The sequence below is a fragment of the Pholcus phalangioides genome, unplaced genomic scaffold (genome assembly GCF_987345545.1).
Source record: "Pholcus phalangioides strain wild (caught in Gottingen) unplaced genomic scaffold, Ppha-v1.0 ptg000002l_1, whole genome shotgun sequence".
NCBI lineage: Eukaryota > Metazoa > Arthropoda > Arachnida > Araneae > Pholcidae > Pholcus > Pholcus phalangioides.
Window position 1 is genome coordinate 4968765 of NW_028301595.1, and position 14018 is coordinate 4982782.

A 14018-nucleotide genomic window follows, 5' to 3' on the forward strand; every position below is an offset into this window, starting at 1 on the left:
CGGGCAGATATGCAAATGATTAGAAATGCAGCGTGATTGCGCATTGAACTTCGTTCTCCTTGGAGTATAAAACAGGTAAGCAGAGCTTGCTGGAGTATATTTAATCGTTTGCAAAGGAAATGCTGAGGTAGACATGCCGTTACGCCGCCGTCGAAGACCATATGAGCAGTTGTCAGAGTTCGATAGGGGAAGAACCATCAGGATGATGGAAGCTGGGTGGTCAGCTCGGCGAGTAGCTTGTCAACTAGCCCGTTCTGATTTTACTGTGAGGAGGTGTTGGGACCAGTGGACAGAAGAGACGTCATTTACACGGCGACCAGGTTCAGGACGCCCCCGACAGACCAGTCGTTGAGAAGACCGTCACATCATCCGAAACGCACGTGTAGAGCCAACTGCCTCATTGGCCGCTATCCAGACACAGGCAGCAGCAGCTTCACTATAGGCCCCTGTGTCTTCCCGAACCATCGCAAGGCGCCTGGCTGAAGGACATCTGGTATCACGCGCCCATTACGTGTGCTGCCAGTTACACCCACCCACCAACGCCTCCGTTTGGAGTGGTGTCGAGCACGACGGGATTGGACTGCAACGGTATGGAACAAGGTCGTCTTCAGTGACAAATCGAGATCTAACTTGAGCAGTGATGACAATCATGTTCGTGTGTGGAGGCCCCGTGGTGAACACTTCAAACCTGCCTTCGCTTTACAGCGACACACCGCTCCCACAGCTGGTGCCATGGTACGGGGTGCTATTGCTTACGATACACGGTCACCCCTAATATTGTTCCATGGCACAATGACAGCCCAGCGGTACATCCATAACATCCTTCAGCCACATGTGTTGCCACTCATGGCAGGGCTCCCAGGAGCCATTTTTCAACAAGACAATGCTAGGCCACACACAGCAAGGATGTCACAAGACTGCCTCCGCCACATTACCACCCTTCTCTGGACTGCTCTATCCCCCAGATTTGACACCAATCGAGCATATCTGGGATCATTTGGGACGCCAAGTTGGACCCCCTATGAGGTTGGTCGAACTAGAGGCGCATTTACAGCAACTGTGGAATGAGATGTCTCAGGACATCATACGGAACTTGTATGCCTCAATGCCGCTCGTATCGCATCATGCATTCGCGCTAGAGGGGGTCCAACAGAGTACTAAAACTTCTGTTCATCTGTACTTTTTTCTGCAGTAAACGATCCTTTTTCTTGGATTTTCTAATCACTTACTTATATCAACGTAGTACTTACATGTGTAAAATTTCGTTTCATTTTGACGACTTCTTCTGGGTGCGCAAATTTTTATGGCAATGAGTGTAGATACATTTGCAGAAATTAGTTCAAAGCAAATATTAAAACTCAGTTTATTGACAAAGGAAGCTATTCTTATCACCTTCATTCTAAGATACAGAACTGCTATTTTCTTCACTATTCATACACATTCTTTATCACTCATATTTCTTTACAAGTTGTGCAATTCACCCATAGTGGTTTCATTTTTTTTTTAAGTTTAATATTATGGGCTACAAACTTCAATATTCCCATCTTGATGGCTCTGGAAGGACTAATATCATAAATTACTGGAGAATATTCTTATCAAAAATAAGAATTATTCTCAATTACTTATAATAGTCCTTCCAGAGAATATTCTCCTTGATAAGAATATTCTCAAATTATGTATAGAGCTAATTTATTATAATACATGTTATCACAAACATTCTTGAGAATATTCAATGGAAGGACTACTATTTTTTTATAAACAACTGGAGAATATTCTCATCGAAGAGTAGCAATTATTCTCTAGTTATTTATTATAGTCCTTCGACAGTATTTTAGAATATTCTTCTCGCTGAAAATATTCTCCTAAAGATTATTTTTGAGAATTTTATCTCTACTACAGTGTATGAAATAAAAAAGGTAGGGTCATGTCTCCAGTGTTGTATATGATAGCTCACTTGCCCGGTTTGCAAAAGGACCTGGGTTCGATTCTCAGGGAAGACCATATGACTTAAGCATAATACCCAGAAAAGGTATTGGGCTGGTAAAAGATGTATTAAGCTGAGAAAAAGCAGTCTCATTCTTAGAACTCCTGATATTACCAGCATTTCATTGTATTTAAATGTTAGTTTTATTTTTATTTCTTGAATGTGTGGCTTATATGAGTCTGCAGCATGTAAAAAGCTGCTTGTATTTCTACAGAAAAAAAAAATTTCCTCTTATTTTTCTTTGTGTGGTTTATTTTAAAAAATTACTATAATTTTCTTTTGTAGTGTATTCTAATTTGTGGCATTGGTTTTTCTTCTTTTGAAGGGATGTGGCTTTGCATTCAGATATTCTGTGCCACCACATTTATCAAGGAGATCTCCATTCAAGTCTTCAGCATTAACTGATACATTGTCTACAGTTCATCAAAGTAGGAATGGCTTATATGTTCATTATCTCTTATCAATTTGTCAAAGTCATTTCACAAGTTATGGACTATTTTAATCAGTTACTGACTCACTAATTGATGAATTTGGTTAAATGTATTTGCTTTCTACTATAAAAGCATAATGAGCAACAGCCAATGATTCATGATTGTCAGTTTTATTTCAGACTTGAATTTTTATTTTTATTTTATTTTCTCTGTGTTTATCTTTTAGAACCGTGTCCCTCACCAATATTTCTCGAACATATCTGTAAATGGCTTTTGACTAACCCAGATGGTGCTACCACATTCATGAGCAGTATCCTGAACCAGTTGAATTGGGCTTTCTCTGAATTTATCGGAATGGTACAGGAGGTAATATTTGTAACTAATTTTAGTTTATGCATTTTTTGTGTTTCAAATAATTTTTTCATGAAACCAAAAGGTTCTGTAACATTTTTTTCAGATCATTATGGCGAGTATCAAAACCCTTAAGAAACTGAAAAAGTGTATAATAGTATGAATAACTAAATACCAAGTGGAGATGAATTTTAAATAGAAAATTCACATTCCTCTGCAAGAAATCAAACCACGACCTCTAACATTCCGGGCAATACACTGCGGAGGTCTGATATTTCCTTCACTTAGAGTATATATGTATGCTGAATGGGACTGCACATTGGACAGCTTTTTAATTCAGCTAATTTGCTCATAATAACAATAGCCCCTGAATGGTGACATACAGAGAGAGAGGAAAAAAATGTTCTTCCACTGTTCATACAAAGTTCAAATGACTGGATACCAAGCGGACATGTATTCCAGAGAGAAAATTCACATGCCTCTGCTGAGAATAGCTACTTTTACTGTAGGGTACTTGCCGTAATGCATGAAGACAGTGCACATAAGGATATTTTTCCAATGTAGCTGGCCAAAAGTTCTTTTTTTTTCAAAACACAGTTGAGGTGGGAAAAACATAGCTAATAGTAGGAAAATCTACTTACTGCCATACATTGTTCTTCTGTGTGTGATAATTAGAGTCAGCCAAATTCAAACTTTCTTGTAGCAGTAAATTGATTATCTGTATTGATTATCTTACCATCTGCCACCAGTTTTTCTAACTATGAGTGAAGTCTAAGGATTGAATGATTTATCGTTGTAGGCTTGTGCTAAACAAACTTCACACGCCAGGTTTCACTACACGTATACGCACATACCAACATGTACTCCAGACCTTTGGCCTGGGACAATTATCATAATTTTTGTTTTTTTGTGCTATAAATTTACTACAGAAGGGTCTGTGAAAAGAGTAGCTTGGGGCCCACCAAAAATCTCAGTCTAGGGGTCCTTCCAGAATGTGAGGGACTACAATCTAGAGATCAAGACCCCCTTTAGCCTCTGTCAACACCCTTTCAATTTTGAAGGTATGACATGTATATGTTTCTTTGATGTACTGATAGTGTCAAATCCCCCCAGACTTTCTGATCCTGTCTACATTGCATACTTGAACTTGACAAATTATACTCAAGGACAATGCATGACAATCTCAATGTAGACCCAACTTTTATCTTCAAGCCAGTGTGATTATAATGATAGCTTTCTAGTGGTGTCGTATAGGGGTTCAATCTCAATTACCACACAGCACTGATAGGCTTGAGTCGGTTTTTGCGATTTCGCAACTTTGATATTTGAATTCAAATCAGCTAAAAAAGTCTACATGCATAAGACCTTTTTGTATTTTGTGATAAAATATTATCATAACTGATCAAGATTACTTAAAAATATCAATAGTATAAAGTATATTAATATTATTTAGGTTAATTTTAATATTTTTAAATTTCAGATTCAAAATGCATCAAATAGACCTGAACGAGTGTTTATTGACTCTCGTCAGCTAAAAATATGTGCAACTTGTTTTGATCTGACATTAGGGCTCTTGAGAGTTTTGGAGATGACAGCTCATCTGGTTCCACAGTTATTTACAGACTGGTCTAAACCATCTGCTGAAATATTTTTGACCCGATTGTGTCAAGTAAGTTTTTTTTTAATATTACTTCAACTAGCAACTTTCACAGAATAGGTTATTAATGAATATTTAGTACTAGCTGATACCTACTACACCGCACACCAACTCCAGTCATATATCCCCATACGACAATTTCCAACCAGTGGAGTTGGGTGGGAAATGAAGGCTCCATCCATCGGTGGTCGCCCTAGGCTCGGTAGGTAAAGAACTTGCTTCGAATGTTCTATGCCCGGATTCAAACCAATGGACCGTGATGGTAACCTTCATAGTAGAAGACGAGCATCTTTACCACTGTGCCACTCGGGCACCATTAGCTGATACCTGGCGACATTACCCGCCATGTAAAAAATTTATATATGTATAGTTCAATTAACAGGTATTTTCCATGCTAATCTGAAAGAAAGTGAATTCAACTATGTTGAAAGTTAATTATTAAAAAAAAATTTAATTAAAAATTTAGTAAAGATTTAATAATTTGAAAGTTCAACAATTGATTTTTTTTATTATTTTGTAAATACAACTACATTTGTAAAAAAATACTGTACACACACACACACACCGAAGAAAAATTCATTGATCAAGGCAGTATCTGTACTCATAAATTAAGATTTGATGTGGAACAAAAACCTATTTAACTCCTTTATTTATTAACCGATTTTTATAATTGAAATGGAAAACCCATTAAAATGTGCATCTTTAGTGTAGAAAAAAAAATTGTTGCATCTGATTGAAAACATAGAAAAATGATGAAAACAATGGTGTTTTTCGAGAAATTTCTGGAATAAAAAAAATTTAATAAAAAATATATTTTTTACGGAAATGTGCTTAGGGCTCAATCCACACATTAGCGGAGAATCCTAAAAACATTTGGAGTGATACGATCAACAGTGTGGATTTGTATAAAAACAAACATACATACTTTCACATTTATATATAAGATTTTGCTCGCTCTATATTAGCTGAGTTGTAGATCGGTTGAACCCTGAATTGATATTGCACACACAGTATTAGTTTATTATATGTAATTATTTGAAAACATAAATGTTTATATATAAATCAAGTTATAATTTATTATGTGAAATAATTTGAAGTTACTTTTCTTGGCGACTGTATGGTATCAATCGTGCTGATTGTATGTTTGTTTTACTTTTCTAAGTTGCTGTGTCAAGTTTTGAATCGTGTCACATCAACATCAGGGTGTTTCTGTTTAGTAGTCAATATGGAGATCCCAGGGCTGGAAATGGTTGATCATTTTCCTATACTCTCTGCGGTTACTGGGATATTGGTGTCTCTAATTCTTGATGGAGAACCTCAAAGGTTTGTTCAAAGAGAATAACATAGCATATCTCTTTTCATTTTGCTCTGGCTTAACTATTATAGCTATAATTAACCTCAGTTTATGCATATTTTATTTTGAAATCTTGTGCAACTTGGGATTTTTTTATGCACCTGTAACTTTTGATTATCATTCTGAACAACAAATACATGCATTTTTCAATGCTTATTTTGTTTAACAGTTTCTTTAATGTAAAGTAGAAACAAATGCTCTGTTTTTAAAGATTTGTAAAATTTTTAGATAAACAATTGAATATTTTTATTATATTTAGAAGACAGGACTATTTGTCTTCTAAATATTCTTGGGCAAAGTGGATCAACTCTTCTATTTTTATTATAGTTTTGCAGTTATGAGCATCATCCTTTAATTGGATATCCTTAAATTGCATTTACTTTCATTTGTAACTTAGGTTAATGTGCAGGATGGTTATGATTAAAGTTGCAATTTCAAAGTGGTGTAAAATGAGAACCACTGGTTGGAATGACTTGAAAATTTGTGTGAATACTCCTGAAACAATGGAACTTTGTTTGTGAAGTGAAAAAATACTTTAAATTTTAGCAACAGGCAGCACTGTAATCATTAAACATAGGCAATTAGCTTTACAATGGGAACAATAGTCAGCTGAGGCAAAAATGATAATTTAATTAACATGGCAAAATTTCATAATTCATGGAACATCACAAAAATGAAGTCACAAAGCAAACACTTACGATTTATGCAAGAAAAGTTCAATATTGTTAGATATCAGAGCCCAAGAGGGAAAAAATCTTTTTCTCCTTCAAAAACTGAAAAATGTGTGCAATCTCATGCAAATCTCACGAGGAGCAAATCGTGATGACGTCAGTCATGATAAAATGACATCATAAAAAATATGTTTACTTTTTTGTTTTTAATTCATGTATGTTATTATTTCTGCTGTTCATCACAATTTTTTTTTAAGTTGTTATAACTTTCGCAACAACCTTCGTGTTACCATTCTTAAAGTTTTATACATTATGCTTAAAGTGCTAAGTTATGCACTATATCATTGCTTAAATAAATGTTTAATTATTTTTGAATCACCTTTCTTTCATTGCATTCATCTCTGTAGAAAAAAAAGTTGTTCAATATGTATCTTGCATCCCTAAAACCTCTTATTTTCACAATGCTGAACCCAAATACTTTTCTAATGATGCTAAGTTTAATAACATGTTCTCCATTTCTCTCCTACCTGTCAGGTCAACTGCAAGTGGGCAGAGTCAACTCTTGTCCAAAGTTTGATAACAGGAGGAGAGAGACTTTTTTTCCTCTTTCCCTTGAGGGTATTATAGGAATATGTAGCCCTGTGTTTACATGTGCAAGTTTGAGGGTTGCTTTGGTGATTATTGCATGGTAACTTTTTTTCCTCATGGGTAAAAAAAAAGTGGGATGGAGATCCATCAAAAGCGGCCGATCTTTTTTGCCAAATAATGGTTGGTGACTCCGACCGCCTCTCCCATAATCCTTTGTGCAGCAAAAGCTAGTATTAGCTCCTTCGTCAGCCATCTTGAGCCAACCACTTCCGTTCAACCCATCTTACCAGTGACGATTCTGTAAAGAGGGAGGGGGAATATCGGCATAAACTAAACTCCGTGTAAATGGGCAGGCTCGTCATTTGCCCCCCCCCCCCCCCCCGGCTTTTGAAAATACACTAAAATATGGTATATATACCTGGTATATATATATATACTAACTAGCTATAATACCCAGCACTGCCCGGATTTTCTTCAATGAGGCTGTTTGGATCACGTGATATCTCCCTCTTTCTTTGAGGGACATGCAAACCGTGTCTAAGTTAACCAATATGACGACTTCCTGCGCGAATCATGAAATAAAGAAATCTAGATTTAAAGAAACATAGAAACGAATATATATTTTTTTCCTTTTTTAAGGGGCGCTAGGTATTTTGATCCCGCCCCCATCCCCCCTGAAGTTATCCATCTGCTTGTTTCAGCTTTCAAAAATGCTTAATTGAAGCTGTGGAATTTTTAGATGTACTTTAGGGGCCCATAATTAATTTTAAAACATCCTAAACTATGAATTTATGCAGTTGAATATCAAAAGACAATACAGGGACATTAATTTTCATGCTTGAGAAGCTTTAAATAAAAAGTTGAAATCAATGTTATTGCATGGATATCCAACTCAAAAGTAGGTCCAGCTAATTACTTAATATTTAATCTCCTGGGCTTCGTATATCTCTAATCGAACTCAATATTTCAGAAATCTAGAATTCAATACAGTTTTTAAAATTATTGATGTGACAGAAAACTCCACAAAATTTCAGCATTTCTACAGTAAAATCGGCAATTTTAACACTGATTTCTATGAAGATCACCCTTTTCTTGACCCTCAAAGCGATGCTGATGATGATTATGACGTCTATTCAAAAAGCCTCGTTACTGGCAGGATTTAAAATGTATCAAACCATTATGAAGGCATAAACTATTATGCATATGCATATACTAACAGAATTAAAGAAGTGACAAACCGTTGTAAAGGCATAAACACGTCTGAAACGCATTGCTAGGGAACCACGGTAACCAAAGTAAACGTTCGGAAAGTGATTGTTGAGGCCCAAAAATCATTGTTGCCCGACAGTTTTTTGCCCGTTTGGGGCATTTGCCCTGCTCTGACGAAATTTTAAAGTGGGGCCCGACTTGAACGATAGGCTATTTGGTATATATGCAAAATTTGGCGACGATTGATGTAAAATTGTAGATTTGTATAGAAAACACAGACAGAAAATCAATTTTATATATATATATATATGTATATATTGAGTACATGTTTTTTGCCCCCCCCCCCACCCGAAAAAGTTGAAATGACCTTTTTTCCTTGATTTTTTTTTTCATATTGTCCTTTGAGTTAGGCTGGGGCAAAGCAGTATTGACTGCATGAAATTGGGAAGAAGTATTCTTACTGAAAAAAGATGTAACATTTTGCAGAAGGTTTAGGAATTTACACTGTGGCAGTTATAATACGAATCTGAGAAATTTTAAAAACCACTTATAAAGGGTTAAACTTTGAGTGGTCTGAACTGATTTTTTTGTCTTATATACACTCATTGCCATAAAAATTTGCGCACCAAGAAATAATTGTGGGATCGAAACGAAAGTTGGCCTGAAGGTACATGTCGGGCAGATATGCAAATGATTAGAAATGCAGCGTGATTGCGCATTGCCACTAGAGGGCGTTGAACTTCGTTCTCCTTGGAGTATAAAACAGGTAAGCAGAGCTTGCTGGAGTGTATTTAATCGTTTGCAAAGGAAATGCTGAGGTAGACATGCCGTTATGCCGCCGTCGAAGACCATATGAGTAGTTGTCAGAGTTCGATAGGGGAAGAATCATCGGGATGATGGAAGCTGGGTGGTCAGCTCGGCGAGTAGCTTGTCAACTAGGCCGTTCTGATTTTACTGTGAGGAGGTGTTGGGACCAGTGGACAGAAGAGACGTCATTTACACGGCGACCAGGTTCAGGATGCCCTCGACAGACCAGTCGTCGAGAAGACCATCACATCATCTGAAACGCACGCGTAGAGCCAACTGCCTCATTGGCCTCTATCCAGACACAGGCAGCAGCTTCACTATGGGCCCCTGTGTCTTCCCGAACCATCGCAAGGCGCCTGGCTGAAGGACATCTGGTATCGCAGCGTCCATTACGTGTGCTGCCAATGACACCCACCCACCAACGCCTCCGTTTGGAGGGGTGTCGAGCACGACGGGATTGGACTGCAACGGAATGGAACCATGTCGTCTTCAGCGACAAATCGAGATTCAACTTGAGCAGTGATGACAGTCGTGTTCGTGTGTGGAGGCCCCGTGGTGAACGCTTCAATCCTGCCTTCGCTTTACAGCGACACACCGCTCCCACAGCTGGTGTCATGGTATGGGGTGCTATTGCTTACGATACATGGTCACCCCTAATATTGATCCATGGCACAATGACAGCCCAGCGGTACATCCATAACATCCTTCAGCTACATGTGTTGCCACTCATGGCAGGGCTCCCAGGAGCCATTTTTCAACAATACAATGCTAGGCCACACACAGCATGGATGTCACAAGACTGCCTCGGCCACATTACCACCCTTCCCTGGACTGCTCTATCCCCAGACTTGACACCAATCGAGCATATCTGGGATCATTTGGGATGGCAAGTTGGACACCCTACGAGGTTGGCCGAACTAGAGGCGCATTTACAGCAACTGTGGAACGAGATGTCTCAGGACATCATTCAGAACTTGTATGCCTCAATGCCCGCTCGTATCGCATCGTGCATTCGCGCTAGAGGGGGTCCAACAGAGTACTAAAACTTCTGTTCATCTGTACTTTTTTCTGCAATAAATGATCCTTTTTCTTGGATTTTCTAATCACTTACTTATATCAACGTAGTACTTACATGTGTAAAATTTCGTTTCATTTTGACGACGACTTCTGGGTGCGCAAATTTTTATGGCAATGAGTGTATTAAAAATAGATGAGTAGCAGATTATTAAATTAATTCTGTAATTGAGTTTTTGTGAGAAATATTTAAATGGATATGCTTATTGTGGTTTCATTGTGTTTAGGAAGTTGTGTTTAGTTACAGGTAGTACCCTAGCAACTGCAAAAATCAATAAATGTGAATGAAATTCAGGATACAGGTGTATTGAATGATTAGATGAAACAAAAAGTCTAGCTATCCCAGTTATGGTTACAGCAACAAAATTTCAAAAAATTAGTGGCAACACTCACTTTTATGCATTGCAAAATGCACCAAAAAAACATAAATGACATTGGAAAGGTGCCTATGGCATGATAAACATTGGCACTAGATGCATACGAAGCATGTTTAAACAATCAATTTAGATCGCATTACTGCTGCAGGAAGTCCTTCTCCCCTGAAAGGGTTAACGTTCCACCCCTTTGGTCAGATGATCTTTGTCTGCCTCCTGCAGTAGCGTTTTATGGTGCTACTGATACCATTCATGGTTTTTCACTGCATGATCACTTAGCAATGCATAACAGTGAGTGTTGGCATTTCAATTTATCGAAATTTTGTTGCTTTAACCATAACCATGATGGCTAGGTTTTGCTTTCTCTTCAGCACATACTCTGAAACACAGATGTCTTGAATTTCATTTGTATTCATTCATTTGTGCTGTTGCTAGGGACGCGTATATTAGCAAAGTTATTTTATGACCACCCTGCATAAAAGGAGTTATCCATAACAAAAGACTATTCTGGAGATTCATATTTCCGTCAGATTATAGTGGTGTCTCACAATTTAATGCTCAGATTTCTAATTGTGCAGGCATGTGATTGCCGAATGAAAAATAATGCCCTGCAATCAGACGGTTTCAGTATTTTTGACATTAATTCAGTGACATTTGTGGAATTGCTAGATACCTCTTTAGTGCAGTGGAACTTCTTGATGACGTACACACTTGGAACAAAAAATTTTGTCTGCTAATAGGGAGTGCTCATTAGTAAGTGAACAAGAGAAGTCCTGGTCACATTTGAAAAATTAATAACAAATCAACCAATTGACATAAAAAGGTGTGGTTTGCATGAAAATACTTATCATGTTCTAAAGTTTTTTATTGATACATTTTTTAAAAAAAAGTTTGGATTTCACTCACAGATGGCACTGTAAAACAAATAAACCCTACATAACTTATAAAATGCAACACAAACAGTGTATAATTAATGTTTGAGAATTTGCATTACATAAAACCCACCATATTTCGACATGAGCACCCTTTCATCTGTTTTCATGTAGCCCAAGCTAGAAAGGGTGATCATATTGAAATGGGATAGTTTTGTGGAACACAAATTGTCATAAACATTAATTATGCACTGATTGCATTGTACTTGGTAAGTTATGTCAAGTTTTTTGTTTCACCTGTGAGTGAAATTTGAAGTCTTTGTTTTAATTCATCAGAAAAAACTTAGGCCATAAGTATTTTAGTGCCAACAACACTTTTTTATGTTAATTGATTGATTTGCTATGAATTTTTTAAAATGTGTCCAGGACTTCTTGTCCACCCTTTATATCAGAGCTCTATCCTATTTGAATTTAAAAAGTGTGCATTCATGGGAAATTTCTGTATATGGTGTGAGCTTGTCAAATAAACTATTTTTGGACCATTGTGTTGTAGCTGAAGGAAATATCATCTTTAACAAACTTTGTAATTTAGTAATATAAAAATTCTTTTATATTTGCTTCGCTCGTGCAGCAGTACTTACCTCCAATGTAATATACCTTTTCTTTGCAGTCGAGAATGTGCATTGAACACGTTACTTTCAGAACCGAGCTTCGAACCTAAGTCACTCAATTTCTTGCTCGGTTCTTCAAAAGATGCCAGAGATTCTAAGCCATTTTCTTTTGCGGAATGTAAGCTGTAATATTGTTTTTTTTTCTCTCTTAGTTCATTCAATATGTAAAGTTGGTGTAAAAAAAAATGCAACAGGGACTGTGTCAGAGCCACTGAGAGCATTTACAGGTGACCACCAGGTCATTTTAGCATAGAATATGCCATGCAGGGGTGGCTTAAGCGAGCGATATGATGCAGCCTGGTGGCAGTATAAACTTTTGTTCAGAGACATAAATTTTTAAAATTTTGGAATAGCAAAAGTCACAACAGCAAGCGCTGTCACTCTTTTTTGGGCCATAACTTGACAATGAAAAATGCTGAGAAAACTTAAGGAAATAGGCAGGGCTTAGGGCTGTTATACTAGAAACAAGAATGGTCTTTCACACAGAGCACTTGCACATTTTGGCCCCCTACCCAGAGGTGGAAACTAATTTTTTTTGCTCGCTCATTTCTCTAAAAATTCACCACCCAGTGCTATAACCCCATTACCTCACCCCTGTAAATACACCTGTCTCTCTAAATTACTTTTTTGGCCACTCACATGTTTGGTCACTCCCATGTTCAAAGACACTCTAGGTCACTCTTTTGAAGTGATCTCTCTCTCTTAGCTCATGATCTGGTCCCTCACTCTCTTGGCAGAGGTGGATTTGTAGTTTTACAACCTGTGGGCTGTACAAATTTTACCACCATTCTACTAGTTTTCATGACCAACTCATTCATCAAAATTGCCACCCCACCAAACTTGCTACACTTGGCTATAGGTCGCTGCGACCCCCCCCCCCTGCAAATACTCAGTAATATTTCGAGAGCAGTCAAAGAAAAAATTTGGGTTCTCACTTGTCCAAGGCCTGAAGCATTAGAAACCTCTCAACTTCCCCCAGTTTTTGCCCCGAGAACCTATGAGTATGAATTTCGCAGTTAACAAGGTTAAACTGTATTTAAAAAATTTAGATTAATTAAAAAATTATATTTTGAAAGGAAGGAAATTATGATGGCTCGTCAATAAGAGCTGTGGTGTAATGTGGAAAAAGTTATCTAGCATAATTAAGAACAGAGAAATAATTTGAACCAAAAAAACAGGACAGTTTCTTCAAAATACAAGACGTATAGTCAAATACATTTTGTAGGCTAAATAGTGGTATGTAGCTTCGGAAGGGTCAAGTCAGGTTCATCCCAGAATCAGCCCTCCACTGGGGTCTTTAGGGGTGGCAGGTGAGGTCGAGCCACCCGTGATGCCATGCTACCTATTTGTTAGCTTCAGATGTATTCATATCAATGAAAGTTGCAATTTTTATCAAATTGCATCTACAGATATGACACATGTTTTATACATAAACTAGAAATGTTTCATATACATGATTGTATAAAAGTTGATGAATGGGTTCAGATTTTATTGAAGTTTTAGTAGTTAAATTACACCAATATTGACCCGTGCTCATCAAAAGGTGATCCCAACCTTTTTGATGCCATGAACCCTTTGTAATGAAGGTCAATGCACAGCGGCCCCCTGTAGTGAAGGTCAATGCTCAGCAGAGGCGGTGAAGGTCAATTTCGAGCAATTCCCCCATCCCATGGCCCTTACATCCACAGCAGGGCCCCTGGACAGATTTTTCATAGGCCCATCTATAGTTTAATTTATAGTATAAAAAATTATAAGAATTGTTGCAGACCCCTGGGCTGAAGCCCTGTCAGCCCTACACTTGAGGGGACATTCCTGCATAAGATCTAAAATGTATTGTTTTTTATTAATTGCATATTTAAAAAATGCAATTTCACAGTGATAAAAAATTGTATAAAAGGCATTCATGAAATGGTAATAAATGAAAATGATCCCGTGAACCTCTTACAAAGTAGAAATTAACCTTTTGGGTTAGATA

At 37.4% G+C, this 14018-nt stretch overlaps 1 protein-coding gene across 3 annotated transcripts in view; it reads left to right on the forward strand.

Annotated features, from left to right (window-relative positions):
• The window catches only part of LOC149089118 (E3 ubiquitin-protein ligase RNF123-like), a 70461-nt gene that overhangs the window by 53689 nt on the left and 2754 nt on the right, over positions 1–14018 (forward strand). For all 3 annotated transcript variants that reach the window (XM_089237264.1, XM_089237265.1, XM_089237266.1), the window contains 5 exons: positions 2310–2412; positions 2642–2781; positions 4247–4435; positions 5586–5746; positions 12043–12161. In XM_089237264.1, coding sequence (XP_089093390.1) covers positions 2310–2412; positions 2642–2781; positions 4247–4435; positions 5586–5746; positions 12043–12161 — 712 coding nt within the window. The remainder of the gene's footprint in view (positions 1–2309; positions 2413–2641; positions 2782–4246; positions 4436–5585; positions 5747–12042; positions 12162–14018) is intronic.